This window comes from Arachis hypogaea, chromosome 15, assembly GCF_003086295.3.
Source record: "Arachis hypogaea cultivar Tifrunner chromosome 15, arahy.Tifrunner.gnm2.J5K5, whole genome shotgun sequence".
Lineage (NCBI taxonomy): Eukaryota > Viridiplantae > Streptophyta > Magnoliopsida > Fabales > Fabaceae > Arachis > Arachis hypogaea.
The window spans coordinates 70,639,366-70,655,077 of NC_092050.1; the positions used below are offsets into that span (position 1 = coordinate 70,639,366).

General features: G+C 39.6%; 1 protein-coding gene and 1 non-coding gene across 2 annotated transcripts; both read left to right on the forward strand.

Moving 5' to 3' along the window:
* The first annotated feature begins 281 nt into the window (after positions 1-281).
* On the forward strand, positions 282-3,442 carry LOC140179231 (uncharacterized). Its single transcript, XM_072217903.1, has 2 exons — positions 282-1,569; positions 3,138-3,442. The coding sequence occupies exons 1-2, from the start codon at positions 282-284 to the stop codon at positions 3,440-3,442; spliced, it is 1,593 nt and encodes a 530-aa protein (XP_072074004.1).
* A 6,781-nt stretch (positions 3,443-10,223) lies between these two features.
* LOC112753838 (small nucleolar RNA R71) lies at positions 10,224-10,331 on the forward strand. Its single transcript, XR_003178202.1, has one exon. It is a non-coding gene; the product is annotated as a small nucleolar RNA R71 (small nucleolar RNA).
* The last annotated feature ends 5,381 nt before the right edge of the window (positions 10,332-15,712 follow it).

A 15,712-nucleotide genomic window follows, 5' to 3' on the forward strand; every position in this document is an offset into this window, starting at 1 on the left:
CTCAACCTTTGCCTAACCCCAAAGGTGGCATCAACGCCGTAACCTTGAGGTCTGGAACGCAATTGAAGGAAAGAGATTCAACGGCACCTAACCCGATGAAAGTTGCTCAAGAAGAAGATGGAGTTGAGATAGAAGAAACTGAAGAAGAGTAGGAGTCACATGTAATAGTTGAAGATGAAGAAGCACAACCAAGGAGTGAAGTCCCTAGAAAGGAGCAAATTTTAGAGGAAGTGGCTCAACCAATTCTATTTCCTACATTGGCAAAAAAGGCTAAGAAACGTATGGAGCTTGACCCAACAATTGTAAAGATGTTCAAAAAAGTGGAGGTAACTATCCCCCTCTTTGATGCTATACACCAAGTGCCTAAATATGCGAAATTTCTTAAGGACTTGTGTATGAACAAAGATAGAATTCATGAGTTGGAAACCATTCCATTGGGTAGTTCCATTTCGGCTTTGATGGGATCCATTCCGGAAAAGTGTGTTGATCCGGGTCCTTGCTTAGTTTCTTGTGTCATTGATGGATTCCAATTCATTGATTGTATGTGCGACCTTGGTGCATGCGTTAGTATTATGCCTCTTTCCATTTATCATCTATTGAAGCTCCCACCGTTGAAGCGGTCGGCGGCTAGGTTTGTCTTGGCAGACAAGAGCATAATAACCGTGTCGGGTATTGTGGAAGATGTGTTGGTCGACATAAAGGGTTTGATATTCCCAATTGATTTCCATATTATTGAGATGCCACCAAGCGAATCCGAGAGGGCATCATCTATCCTACTTGGGAGGCCATTTTTGAGGACCTCTAGATTCAAGTTGGATACCCATTCGGGAACTTACTCATTCGAGATAGATGGGAGAGTTGTAAGTTTTAGTCTAGAAGAAGCAATGAGGCACCCACCGGAGAACCATTCCGTATTCCGGTATGATTTAATTGACAACATTGTGGCGGAAGTGCATTGTGCAAAGCTAGAAGAGAAAAATATGATTGAAGAAAATAGTGAAGATCCAAGTGAAGAAGTTCAAGCGGCAAGCCAAGAGCAAAAGCTAGAATTGAAGCCATTACCACCCCACTTAAAGTATTCATACCTTGATGAAGCCCACAAGTTTCCGGTGATTATAGCAAGAGAACTCAATCCTCAACAAAAAGAGAAGTTGCTACGCATTTTGAGGAAGAACAAAAGGGCAATAGGGTGGAGTTTGGCAGATCTAGTGAGGATAAGTCCCCAAGTGTGTGCGCACCGTATCTTTTTGGAAGAGGGAGCTAGACCCGTGAGACAACCTCAAAGGCAATTAAATCCTACTATTTTGGAGGTTGTCAAGAAAGAGGTAACAAGGTTACTTGAGGCGGACATCATCTACCCTATTTCGGATAGTGAATGGGTAAGTCCCGTTCAAGTTGTACCTAAGAAGTCCGGGGTAACCACAATTAAGAATGAAAGCGGGGAGCTCATAGCAACACGGGTGCAAAACTCTTGGCGAGTATGCATAGACTACCAAAGGTTGAATGTGGCCACTAGAAAAGATCACTTTCCACTTCCGTTTATCGATCAAATGCTCGATCGATTATCCGGTAAGTCTCATTATTGCTTCCTAGATGGCTATTCGGGATACTTCCAAATACACATTGCTCTAGAGGACCAAGAAAAAACAACATTTACTTGCCCTTTTGGAACTTATGCCTACAAGCGTATGCCATTCGGCTTATGCAATGCACCGACAACTTTCCAAAGGTGCATGATGAGCATCTTTGCGGATTTTCTAGAGCAATGCATGGAGGTATTCATGGATGACTTCACGGTATATGGTGATTCTTTTGATCATTTCTTGGATAGTCTTGAAAAAGTTTTGGAAAGATGTACTAAAACCAACCTTGTCTTAAATTTTGAGAAATGTCATTTCATGGTCAAACAAGGCATTGTTTTAGGACATATTGTTTCCAAAGATGGTATCTCTGTAGATCCGGCTAAAATTAATGTTATATCTAGTTTATCTTACCCCTCTTCCGAGAGGGAGGTCCACTTTTTTCTTGGACATGCAGGATTTTATCGGAGATTCATCAAGGATTTTAGCAAGGTAGCATTGCCTCTCTCAAGGTTGCTACAAAAGGATATTGAGTTTGATTTAAGCAAGGAATGCATGGAGGCTTTCGACAAGCTCAAGGTAGCATTGACCTAAGCTCCTATTGTGCGAGGGCTGGATTGGAGTAGGCCATTTGAAATAATGTGTGATGCTTCAAATTTTGCCGTGGGAGCCGCGTTAGCACAATGCGAGGGTAAGAATCCATATGTCATAGCCTATGCATTAAAAACATTAGATGGAGCCCAATCCAACTACACTACTACCGAAAAAAACTTTTGGCCATTGTTTTTGCCTTGGACAAGTTCCGAGCATATCTTCTCGGTTCAAGGGTGGTAGTGTACTCAGATCATGCGGCATTAAAGTATTTATTGGCTAAGAAGGAATCCAAACCGAGATTGATTAAATGGGTTTTATTGTTGCAAGAGTTTGACTTGGAAATCAAGGATATGAGTGGTACGCAAAACCTAGTGGCGGACCACCTAAGTTGCCTTGAACACACAAAAGGCGATACTACTCCTATCAATAATTCTTTTCCATTTGAGGGCTTGCATGCAATCTCGGAAACCATTCCTTGGTATGCATCCATCGCCAATTACTTAGTATCTCGTTCCTTCCCTCCTAATCTCTCCAAACACTAAAGGCATAATCTAAAAAGTGAATCCAAATACTATGTGTGGGATAACCCATACCTTTGGAGATGTGGGACAGATCAAGTAATTCAGAGATGCATTCCACAAACCGAATTCCACTCAATCTTGGAAGCTTGCCACTCCTCCGAGGGAGGAGGCCATTTTGGACCTCAAAGAACGACAAGGAAAATCCTAGATTGTGGCTTTTGGTGGCCAACTCTTTTCAAGGACTCTTCTCATTTTTGTAAATCTTGTTCTCAATGCATTAGATTTGGTAATATCTTTAAGAAGGATGAAATTCCCCAACAAACCATGCTATTTTGTGAGATTTTCGACGTGTGGGAAATTGATTTCATGGGGCCATTCCCAAATTCTAATGGTTTTCTCTACATTCTACTCGCTGTTGATTATGTGTCCAAATGGGTGGAAGCGATACCCACCCGGACGGATGATGATAACGTAGTCCTTTCTTTTGTGAGAAATAATATCATTTGTAGATTTGGGTTGCCACGAGCAATCATGAGCGACCAAGGTTCACACTTTTGCAACAGAAGAATGGAAGGACTCATGAAGAAGTATAGCATCATGCATAAAGTAGCCACGGCCTACCACCCACAAACAAACGGCCAAGCCGAGGTTTCCAATCGGGAGATTAAATGCATCTTGGAAAGGATTGTGAAACCCAATAGGAAAGATTGGAGTGCCAAGCTCACCGACGCATTATGGGCCTACTGAACGGCATACAAAACGCCAATTGGCATGAATTCCTTTCGGTTGGTGTATGGTAAAGCTTGCCATTTGCCGATGGAAATAGAGCACAAGGCGTATTGGGCCATCAAGGAGTGTAACCCGAGTTTGGGTGGAGCTGGAATTGAGAGGAAGCTACAATTAGCGGAGTTGGAATGTTTGAGGTTTGAAGCTTATGAGAACTCTAGACTTTACAAGGAAAAAATGAAAGCCGTGCATGATAGGAACATAAGAGGCAAAGAATTTAAAGCCGGTGATTGGTGGACGAAATTGTGATTACACTTTGATTATGTAAAATTCATTGCTCTTTCTTTCCCTGGCAATGGCGCCCAAAAACATGATGCCAATACCATGGTTCACAACTTCGCACAACTAACCAGCAAGTGCACTGGGTCGTCCAAGTAATACCTTACGTGAGTAAGGGTCGAATCCCACGGAGATTGTTGGTATGAAGCAAACTATAGTCACCTTGTAAATCTCAGTCAGGCAGATATAAAATAGTAATGGGGTTTTCGAAAATAATACTAAAATAAGGATAGAAATACTTATGTAATTCATTGGTTAGAATTTCAGATAAGCGTGTAGAGATGCTTTCGTTCCTCTGAATCTCTGCTTTCCTGCTATCTTCATCCAATCAATCTTACTCCTTTCTATGGCTAGCTTTATGTAAGGATGTCACCGGTGCCAATGGCTACTTTCGATCTCTCTCGGGAAAATGATCCAAATGCTCTGTCACAGCACGGTTAATCGTCTGGAGGCATCACCTTTGTCGTTAGTTGCATCCTATTCCTCCTTGTGAAAATGGTCCGATGCGCTGTCACTGCATGGCTAATCATCTGGAGGTTCTCGATCATACTGGAATAGGATTTACTATCCTTTTGCGTCTGTCACTACGCCCAGCACTCGCGAGTTTGAAGCTCGTCACAGTCATTCAATCCCAGAATCCTACTCGGAATACCACGGACAAGGTTTAGACTTTCCGGATTCTCATGAATGCCGCCATCAATCTAGCTTATACCACGAAGATCCCAATATCTCGGACTCGATCCCCTGTATTAGTAATCTAAGAGATACTCATTCAGTCTATTGTAGAACGGACGTGGTTGTCAGGCACGCGTTCATAGGGAATGATGATGATTGTCACGTTCATCACATTCAGGTTGAAGTGCGAATGAATATCTTAGAAGCGGAATAAGTTGAATTGAATAGAAAACAGTAGTACTTTGCATTAATCCTTGAGGAACAGCAGAGCTCCACACTTTAATCTATGGAGTGCAGAAACTCTACCGTTGAAAATACATAAGGGATAATGGAGTTCATTGGTCTCGGCCCCAGAGGGGAACCGGAGTAACCAAGACTTCGAATACAATGATAAAAAGTTCTATTTATAATAAACTAGTCACTAGGGTTTACAGAAGTAATTGATGCATAAATCCACTTCCGGGGCCCACTTGGTGTGTGCTTGGGCTGAGCTTGAAGTCTACACGTGGAGAGGTCATTCTTGGAGTTGAACGCCAACTTTTGTGCCAATTTGGGCGTTGAACTCCACTTTGCAACTTGTTTCTGGCGCTGGACGCCAGAATTGGGCAGAGAGCTGGAGTTGAACGCCAGTTTGCATCATCTAAACTTGGGCAAAGTATGGACTATTATATATTGCTGGAAAGCCCTGGATGTCTACCTTACAATGCAATTGGAAGCGCGCCATTTTGAGTTCTGTAGTTCCAGAAAATCCATTTTGAGTGCAGGGAGGTTAGAATCCAACAGCATCAGCAGTCCTTCTTCAACCTCTAAATCTGATTTTTGCTCAAGTCCCTCAATTTCAGCCAGAAAATACCTGAAATTACAGAAAAACACACAAACTCATAGTAAAGTCCAGAAATGTAAATTTAACTAGATTCTACTAAAAACATACTAAAAACAATGCCAAAAAGCGTATAAATTATCCGCTCATCACAACACCAAACTTAAATTGTTGCTTGTCCCCAAGCAACTGAAAATCAAATAGGATAAAAAGAAGAGAATATACTATAAATTCCAAACTATCAATGAAACATAGCTTCAATCAGATGAGCGGGACTTGTAGCTTTTTGCCTCTTGAATAGTTTTGGCATCTCACTTTATCCATTGAGGTTCAGAATGATTGGCATCTTTAGGAACTCAGAGTTCAGATAGTGTTATTGATTCTCCTAGTTCAATATGATGATTCTTGAACACAGTTATTTTATGAGTCTTGGCCGTGGCCCTAAGCACTTTGTTTTCCAGTATTACCACCGGATACATAAATGCCACAGACACATAATTGGGTGAACCTTTTCAGATTGTGACTCAGCTTTGCTAAAGTCCCCAACTAGAGGTGTCCAGGGTTCTTAAGCACACTCTTTTTTTGCTTTGGACCTTGACTTTAACCGCTCAGTCTCAAGTTTTCACTTGACACCTACACGCCACAAGCACATGGTTAGGGACAGCTTGGTTTAGCCTCTTAGACCAGGATCTTATTCCTTTAGACCCTCCTATCCACTGATGCTCAAAGCCTTGGGATCCTTTTTATTTGCCCTTGCCTTTTGGTTTTAAGGGTTATTGGCTTTTTGCTCTTGCCTCTTGGTTTTAAGAGCTTTGGCTTTTTCTGCTTGCTTTTTCTTTTTCTTTCTATAAATTTTTTTCGCCTATTTTTCTCTTTTTTTTTCTGCAAGCTTTGTTCTTTGCTGCTTTTTCTTGCTTCAAGAATCATTTTTATGATTTTTCAGATTATCAAATAACATGTCACCTTGTCATCATTCTTTCAAGAGCCAACATATTTAACATTCTTAAACAACAACTTCAAAAGACATATGCATTGTTCAAGCATTCATTCAGAAAACAAGAAGCATTGTCACCACATCAATATAATTAAACTAAGTTCAAGGATAAATTTGAAACTCATGTACTTCTTGTTCTTTTGAATTAAAACATTTTTCATTTAAGAGAGGTGATGGATTCATAGGACATTCATAACTTTAAAACAAAGTTACTAACTACTAATGATCGTGTAATGAAGACACAAACATAGATAAGCACATAACATAGAAAACGAAAAACAGAAGAAAGAAGAACAAGGAATGAATCCACCTTAGTGATGGTGGCGTTTCCTTCTTGAGGAACCAATGATGTCCTTGAGCTCTTCTATGTCTCTTCCTTGTCTTTGTTGCTCCTCCCTCATTGCTTTTTGATCTTCTCTTATTTCATGAAGGATGATGGAGTGCTCTTGATGTTCCACCCTTAGTTGTCCCATATTGGAACTCAATTCACCTAGGGAGGTGTTGATTTGCTCCCAATAATTTTGTGGAGGAAAATGCATTTGAGGCATCTCCGGGATCTCATGGTGATGAGCTTCATGCGCCTCTTGAGCTCCATGAATGGGCTCTCTTGCTTGCTCCATCTTTTTCTTAGTGATGGGTTTGTCCTCTTTAATGAGGATATCTCCCTCTATGTCAATCCCAGCCGAATTGCATAGGTGGCAAATGAGGTGAGGAAAGGCTAACCTTGCCATAGTGGAGGACTTGTCAGCCACCTTGTAGAGTTCTTGAGGTATAATCTCATGAACTTCTACCTCTTCTCCAATCATGATGCTATGGATCATGATGGCCCGATCTATAGTAACTTCAGACCGGTTGCTAGTGGGAATGATTGAGCATTGAATGAACTCCAACCATCCTCTAGCCACAGGCTTGAGGTCCAGTCTTCTTAGTTGAACCGGCTTGCCTTTGGAGTCAATCTTCTATTGAGCTCCTTCTACACATATGTCCATGAGGACTTGGTCCAACCTTTGATCAAAGTTGACTCTCCTTGTGTAGAGGCGTGCGTTCTCTTCCATGTTTGGCAAGTTGAACGCCAACCTCACATTTTCCGGACTAAAATCTAAGTATTTTCCCCGAACCATGGTGAGATAATTCTTTGGGTTCGGGTTCTTACTTTGATCATGGTTCCTAGTGATCCATGCATTGGCATAGAACTCTTGAACCATTAGGTTGCCGACTTGTTGGATGGGATTTGTTAGAACTTCCCAACCTCTTCTTTGAATTTCATGTCGGATCTCCGGATACTCATTTCTTTTGTTTGAAAGGGACCTCGGGGATCACCTTCTTCTTGGCCACAACATCATAGAAGTGGTCTTGATGGGCTTTGGAAATGAACCTTTCCATCTCCCATGACTCGGAGGTGGAAGATTTTGTCTTCCCTTTCCCTTTTCTAGAGAATTCTCCGGTCTTAGGTGCCATCAATAGTAATGGAAAAACAAAAAGCCTATGCTTTTACCACACCAAACTTAGAATTTTGCTCGCCCTCGAGCAAGAGAAGAAAGAATAGATGAAGAAGAAGAAGATATGGAGGAGATGGAGGGATGTGTGTATTCGGCCATATGGGTGGGATTGGGTGGGAAAAGAGATTTTGAATTTTAAAGGTAGGTGGGGTGTATGGATGTGAGTGGTAAATGGAAAACAGAAGGGATTATTATGAATGGAGAGAGAGGGTGATATAGGATTATGAGGAGGTAAGGTGAGTGGAGGTATGTGGGATCCTGTGGGGTCCACAGATCCTGAGGTGTTCAAGGATTTATAACCTTGCACCAAATTAGGCATGTAAAATTCCCTAGCACACAACCCTGGGTGTTCAGCGCCAGGTTGGTGCCCATTTTGGGCGTTCAACGCCCATTTGTTGCCCATTTCTGGCGTTGAACGCCAGAACCATGCTTGTTCTGGGCGTTCAGCGCCAGCTCCTCTCCAGGGTGCAATTCTGGCGTTCAGCGCCCAGATGATGCCCATTTTGGGCGTTCAGCGCCCAGATACTGCCCATTTTGGGCGTTCAGCGCCAGAACCATGCTCTGTTCTGGCGTTGAACGCCATGCAGATGCTTCCTCCAGGGTGTGATTTTTCTTCTGCTGTTTTTGATTCCGTTTTCAATTTTTATATTTATTTTGTGACTCCATATGATCATGAACCTATAAAGACATATAACTAAGAAAAATATAGTTAGATAAATAAAAATTGGGTTGCCTCCCAACAAGCGCTTCTTTAATGTCAATAGCTTGACAGTGGGCTCTCATGGAGCCTCACAGATGTGCAGAGCTTTGTTGAAACCTCCCAACACCAAACTTAGAGTTTGGATATGGGGGTTTGACACCAAACTTAGAGTTTGGTTGTGGCCTCCCAACACCAAACTTAGAGTTTGACTGTGGGGGATTTGTTTGACTCTGCTTTGAGAGAAGCTTTTTATGCTTCCTCTCCATGGATGCAGAGAGAGATCCTTGAGTTATAAACACAAGGTTGTCCTCATTTAATTGAAGGATCAATTCTCCTCTGTCCACATCAATTACAGCTCTTGCTGTGGCTAGGAAAGGTCTTCCTAGGATGATGGATTCATCCTCGTCCTTTCTAGTATCCAGGACTATGAAATCAGCAGGGATGTAAAGGCCTTCAACCTTTACTAACACGTCCTCTACTTGTCCATAAGCCTGTTTTCTTGAATTGTCTACCATCTCTAATGAGATTTTAGCAGCTTGCACCCCATAGATTCCCAGTTTCTCTATTACAGAGAGGGGCATGAGGTTTATTCCTGAACCAAGGTCACACAGAGCCTTAAAGCTCATGGTGCCTATGGTACAAGGTATTATGAACTTTCCAGGATCCTGTCTCTTCTGAGGCAATGTCAGTTGATCCAGATCACTTAGTTCATTGGTGAACAAGGGAGGTTCATCTTCCCAAATTTCAATACCAAATAATTTGGCATTTAGCTTCATGATTGCACCAAGGAACTTGGCAGCTTGCTCTTCAGTAACATCCTCATTCTCTTCAGAAGAGGAATACTCATCAGAGCTCATGAATGGCATAAGGAGGTTCAATGGAATCTCTATGGTCTCTAGATAAGTCTCAGACTCCTTTAGTTCCTCAGAGGGAAGCTCCTTATTGATCACTGGACGTCCCAGGAGGTCTTCCTCCTTGGGATTCACGTCCTCTCCTTCCCTTACAGGTTCGGCCATGGTGCTTATGTCAATGGCCTTGCACTCTCCTTTTGGATTCTCTTCTGTATTGCTTGGGAGAGTACTAGGAGGGATTTCAGTGATCCTTTTACTCAGCTGGCCTACTTGTGCTTCCAAATTTCTAATGGAAGACCTTGTTTCATTCATGAAACTTACAGTGGCCTTAGATAGATCAGAGACTAAATTTGCTAAGCTAGATGGATTCTGCTCAGAATTCTCTGTCTGTTGCTGAGTGGATGATGGAAAAGGCTTGCTATTGCTAAACCTGTTTCTTCCACCATTATTAAAGCCTTGTTGAGGCTTTTGATCCTTCCATGAGAGATTTGGGTGATTTCTCCATGATGGATTATATGTGTTTCCATAAGGTTCACCCATATAATTTACCTCTGCTATTGCAAGGTTCTCAGGATCATAACCTTCTTCTTCAGAAGATGCCTCTTGAGTACTGTTGGATGCAGCTTGCATTCCATTCAGGCTCTGAGAAATTATATTGACTTGCTGAGTCAATATTTTATTCTGAGCCAATATGGCATTCAGAGTATCAATTTCAAGAACTCCTTTCTTCATAGGCGTCCCATTATTTACAGGATTCCTCTCAGAAGTGTACATGAACTGGTTATTAGCAACCATGTCAATGAGTTCTTGAGCTTCTGCAGGCGTTTTCTTTAGGTGAATGGATCCACCTGCAGAAGTATCCAATGACATCTTAGCTAATTCAGACAGACCATCATAGAATATATCCAGGATGGTCCATTCTGAAAGCATGTCAGAAGGACACTTTTTGGTTAGTTCTTTGTATCTCTCCCAAGCTTCATAGAGGGATTCACCTTCTTTCTGTCTGAAGGTCTGAACATCCACTCTAAGCTTACTCAGCTTTTGAGGAGGAAAGAACTTGACTAAGAAAGCCTTGACCAGCTTATCCCAAGAGTTCAGGCTATCCTTAGGTTGGGAGTCCAACCATATTCTAGCTCTGTCTCTTACAGCAAAAGGGAAAAGCATAAGCCTGTAGACTTCAGGATCTACTCCATTAGTCTTAACAGTATCACAGATCTGCAAGAATTCAGTTAAGAACTGAAAAGAATCTTCAGATGGAAGTCCATGAAACTTGCAGTTCTGCTGCATCAGAGAAACTAATTGAGGTTTCAACTCAAAATTGTTTGCTCCAATGACAGGAATGGAGATGCTTCTTCCATGTAAATTGGAATTAGGTGCAGTAAAGTCACCAAGCATCCTCCTTGCATTATTATTATTTTCGGCTGCCATCTCCTCTTCCTGTTCGAAAATTTCTGACAGGTGCTTGCTGGATAGTTTGTAATTTAGCTTCTCTTAGTTTCCTCTTCAGAGTCCTTTCATGTTCTGGATCTGCTTCAACAAGGATGTTCTTGTCCTTGCTCCTGCTCATATGACAAAGAAGAGGGCACAGAAAAATAATAATAATAGGGATCCTTTTTACCCAAGTATAGAGGTTCCCTTTAGGTGAGTGGAAGAAAAGGAGAAGAAAAGAGAGAGAGGGAATTTTCGAAAATTGTTTTTGAAAAATGGTTAGTGATTTTTTTTTTCGAAAATTAAAATAAAAAAATTAAAATAATTAGTTAATTAAAAAGAATTTTTGAAAAAGAGGGAAGATATTTTCGAAAATTAGATAGAGAGAGTTAGTTAGGTGGTTTTGAAAAAGATAGGAAACAAACAAAAAGTTAGTTAGTTAGTTGAAACAAATTTTGAAAATCAATTTTAAAAAGATAAGAAGATAAGAAGTTAGAAAAGATATTTTGAAATCAAATTTTTGAAAAGGTAAGAGAAGAAGATATTTTTGAAAAGATATGATAGAAATTAGTTTTTGAAAAAGATTTGATTTTGAAAATCACAATTAATGACTTGATTCACAAGAAATCACAAGATATGATTCTAGAACTTAAAGTTTGAATCTTTCTTAACAAGTAAGTAACAAACTCAAAATTTTTGAATCAAAACATTAATTGTTATTGTTATTTTCGAAAATTTGATATAAAAATAAGAAAAAGATTTTTGAAAAATATTTTTGGAATTTTCGAAAATAACTAAGAAATTTGAAAAAGATTTGATTTTTGAAAAAGATTTTGAAAAAGATAAGATTTTCAAATTGAAATTTTGATTTGACTCATAAGAAACAACTTGATTTTAAAAATTTTTGAAAAAGTCAATCCAAATTTTCGAATTTGATGAGAGAAAAAGGGAAAGATATTTTTTTTATTTTTGAATTTTTATGATGAGAGAGAAAAATTAAAACATCATTTTCATGTTTTTCTCTTTTATTTTTGAATCAAAACAAGGAATGCATGCAAGAACACTATGAAGATCATGATGAACATCAAGAACATATTTTTGAAAAATTTTTAATGCAAAGAAAACATACAAGACACCAAACTTAGAATTCTTTAATGCTTAAACACTAAGAATTCAAGAATGCATATGAAAAACAAGAAAAGACACAAAACATGCAAATGCAAAGATCAAACAAGAAGACTTACCAAGAACAACTTGAAGATCATGAAGAACACTATAAATGCATGATTATTTTCGAAAAAATGCAAGATGCACATGCAATTGACACCAAACTTATAACATGACTCAAGACTCAAACAAGAAACATGAAAAATATTTTTGATTTTTATGATTTTATGAATTTTTTGTATTTTCTTTTAATTTTTTTTCGAAAATCATTTTGAAAAAAAAAAGAAAAATAAGGATTCCAAAATTTTTAATATGAATTCCAGGAATCTTATGCTCTTTAGTCTAAAGCTCCAATCAAAGGGTCAGGCATGGCTTAATAGCCAGCCAAGCTTTAGTATGTAAATCAGGAACAGTAGCAGGTGGATTAGCAACAACTAGCTTGCTCTTGATAACAAATTGGAAGCCTCAGTCCAAATGAATTTAGACATGGCTTTACATGCTTCATGAAACACTAGAATTCATTCTTAAAAATTCTGAAGAAAAATATATTTTTGAAAACACATTTTTTTTTCGAAAACAGATAAGAAATTTTTGAAAGATTTTTGAAGAATTTTTGAAAATAAAACAAAAAGAAAATTACCTAATCTGAGCAACAAGATGAACCGTCAGTTGTCCAAACTCGAACAATCCCCGGCAACGGAGCCAAAAACTTGGTGGACGAAATTGTGATTACACTTTGATTATGTAAAATTCATTGCTCTTTCTTTCCCTGGCAATGGCGCCCAAAAACATGATGCCAATACCATGGTTCACAACTTCGCACAACTAACCAGCAAGTGCACTGGGTCGTCCAAGTAATACCTTACGTGAGTAAGGGTCGAATCCCACGGAGATTGTTGGTATGAAGCAAACTATAGTCACCTTGTAAATCTCAGTCAGGCAGATATAAAATAGTAATGGGGTTTTTGAAAATAATACTAAAATAAGGATAGAAATACTTATGTAATTCATTGGTTAGAATTTCAGATAAGCGTGTAGAGATGCTTTCGTTCCTCTGAATCTCTGCTTTCCTGCTATCTTCATCCAATCAATCTTACTCCTTTCTATGGCTAGCTTTATGTAAGGATGTCACCGGTGCCAATGGCTACTTTCGATCTCTCTCGGGAAAATGATCTAAATGCTCTGTCACAGCACGGCTAATCGTCTGGAGGCATCACCTTTGTCATTGGTTGCATCCTATTCCTCCTTGTGAAAATGGTCCGATGCGCTGTCACTGCATGGCTAATCATCTGGAGGTTCTCGATCATACTGGAATAGGATTTACTACCCTTTTGCGTCTGTCACTACGCCCAGCACTCACGAGTTTGAAGCTCGTCACAGTCATTCAATCCCAGAATCCTACTCGGAATACCACGGACAAGGTTTAGACTTTCCGGATTCTCATGAATGCCGCCATCAATCTAGCTTATACCACGAAGATCCCAATATCTCGGACTCGGTCTCCTGTATTAGTAATCTAAGAGATACTCATTCAGTCTATTGTAGAACGAAAGTGGTTGTCAGGCATGCGTTCATAGGGAATGATGATGATTGTCACGTTCATCACATTCAGGTTGAAGTGCGAATAAATATCTTAGAAGCGGAATAAGCTGAATTGAATAGAAAACAGTAGTACTTTGCATTAATCCTTGAGGAACAGCAGATCTCCACACCTTAATCTATGGAGTGCAGAAACTCTACCGTTAAAAATACATAAGTGATAATGGAGTTCATTGGTCTCGGCCCCAGAGGGGAACCGGAGTAACCAAGACTTCGAATACAATGATAAAAAGTTCTATTTATAATAAACTAGTCACTAGGGTTTACAGAAGTAAGTAATTGATGCATAAATCCACTTCCGGGGCCCACTTGGTGTGTGCTTGGGCTGAGCTTGAAGTCTACACGTGGAGAGGTCATTCTTGGAGTTGAACGCCAGCTTTTGTGCCAGTTTGGGCGTTGAACTCCACTTTGCAACTTGTTTCTGGCGCTGGACGCCAGAATTGGGCAGAGAGCTGGCGTTGAACGCCAGTTTGCATCATCTAAACTTGGGAAAAGTATAGACTATTATATATTGTTGGAAAGCCCTGGATGTCTAATTTCCAATGCAATTAGAAGCGCGCCATTTTAAGTTTTGTAGCTCCAAAAAATCCATTTTGAGTGCAGGGAGGTCAGAATCCAACAGCATCAGCAGTCCTTCTTCAACTTCTGAATCTGATTTTTGCTCAAGTCCCTCAATTTCAGCCAGAAAATACCTGAAATTACAGAAAAACACACAAACTCATAGTAAAGTCCAGAAATGTGAATTTAACATAAAAACTAATGAAAACATCCCTAAAAGTAACTAGATTCTACTAAAAACATACTAAAAACAATGCCAAAAAGCGTATAAATTATCTGCTCATCAGTGATCTAGTCCTTCTTTACAATTCTAGATTGAGATTGTTGCCCGGTAAACTAAGGTCAAAATGGGAAGGCCCATATCAAGTAGTGAAGGCGAAACCCTGATGGTGTTTTTGCGGAAAATGAATTCCAAACACACAAAACTCACCGGCAAGTGCACCGGGTCGTATCAAGTAATAATAACTCACGTGAGTGAGGTCGATCCCACAGGGATTGAAGGATTGAGCAATTTCAGTTTAGTGGTTGATTTAGTCAAGCGAATCAAGATTTGGTTGAGTGATTTGTGATTAACAGAATTTAAATTGCATGGAAAGTAAAAGGAATGGGTAAATTGCATGAAATTAAAGAGAACAGAAAATAAAGTGCTGAATCTTAAAGAACAAGAAATTAAATGGCAGAAACTTAGAACGCAAGAAATGTAAATTGCAGAATCTTAAAGTGCAAGAAATGAAAATGGCTTGAATTGTAAAGGGAATTGGGAATTGGATTTGCAGAAATTAAACAAGGAAAAGAAAAATTCAACAAACAGGAATGTAAAAGATGGATTCAATTAAACCGGATCTTAAATGAAAATGAGAATAAGCTTGGTGTGACAACGAAACAAGGAAATTGAAATTGAAAGCTATAGATCTCAGGACTCAAGAGACTAGATAGCCAAGTCTAGATCTCACTGCCTTCCTAGATCCAGCAAGAACAATTGCAAAGGAAATAAAGAAATGTAAATTGCAGAAGAGTATAAGCCGAAGCAGTTAACAGAAATGGAAATTCAATTATGCAGAAAATTAAACGAGATCTCAAGGTGAGATTGAAACAGAAGTTCTTCAATTCTCTACACATGATCCGAAACAAGAAAAGTAAAAAGTGCTCAAACAAGAACAAGGAAGAAGAGAGATCAATTCTCCTCCCTAATTCTCTTGAATTCTAAAAACAACAATGTAAAAATGTCAAGGTGCTCTCCACTGTAAGTGTTCTGAAAATTTCTCAGGAAAAGCCCTCTTTAAAACTTAAATCCTAAGCTATTTATACACTTTCTTCAAATGGTCTTCAAGCCTTGAATTGGGCCTTTGCTCTTGATGGAATTGGGTTGATAAGAGTCTCTGTTGATTGCTCTTGGAGTTGGAGAGAAACCCATTGTGAATCGGGTCAAGAATCATAAAAGTTTGAGTAAAAGTTTGAGGCAAACTTTTACTCAAACTTTTTATACCAGATGGCTTCACTTGCTGCTACCAATGTTTGGGCTAAAGTTTGAGGTCAAACTTTTGCTCAAATGTTGGTCCCCTTGTGTATATGTGTGGCGCCAACGTTTGCCAAAAAGCTTGAGGCAAACGTTGGCGCAAGCTTTTCTCCTCCAGGGTGTGCAAGTGTGGCGCCAACATTTG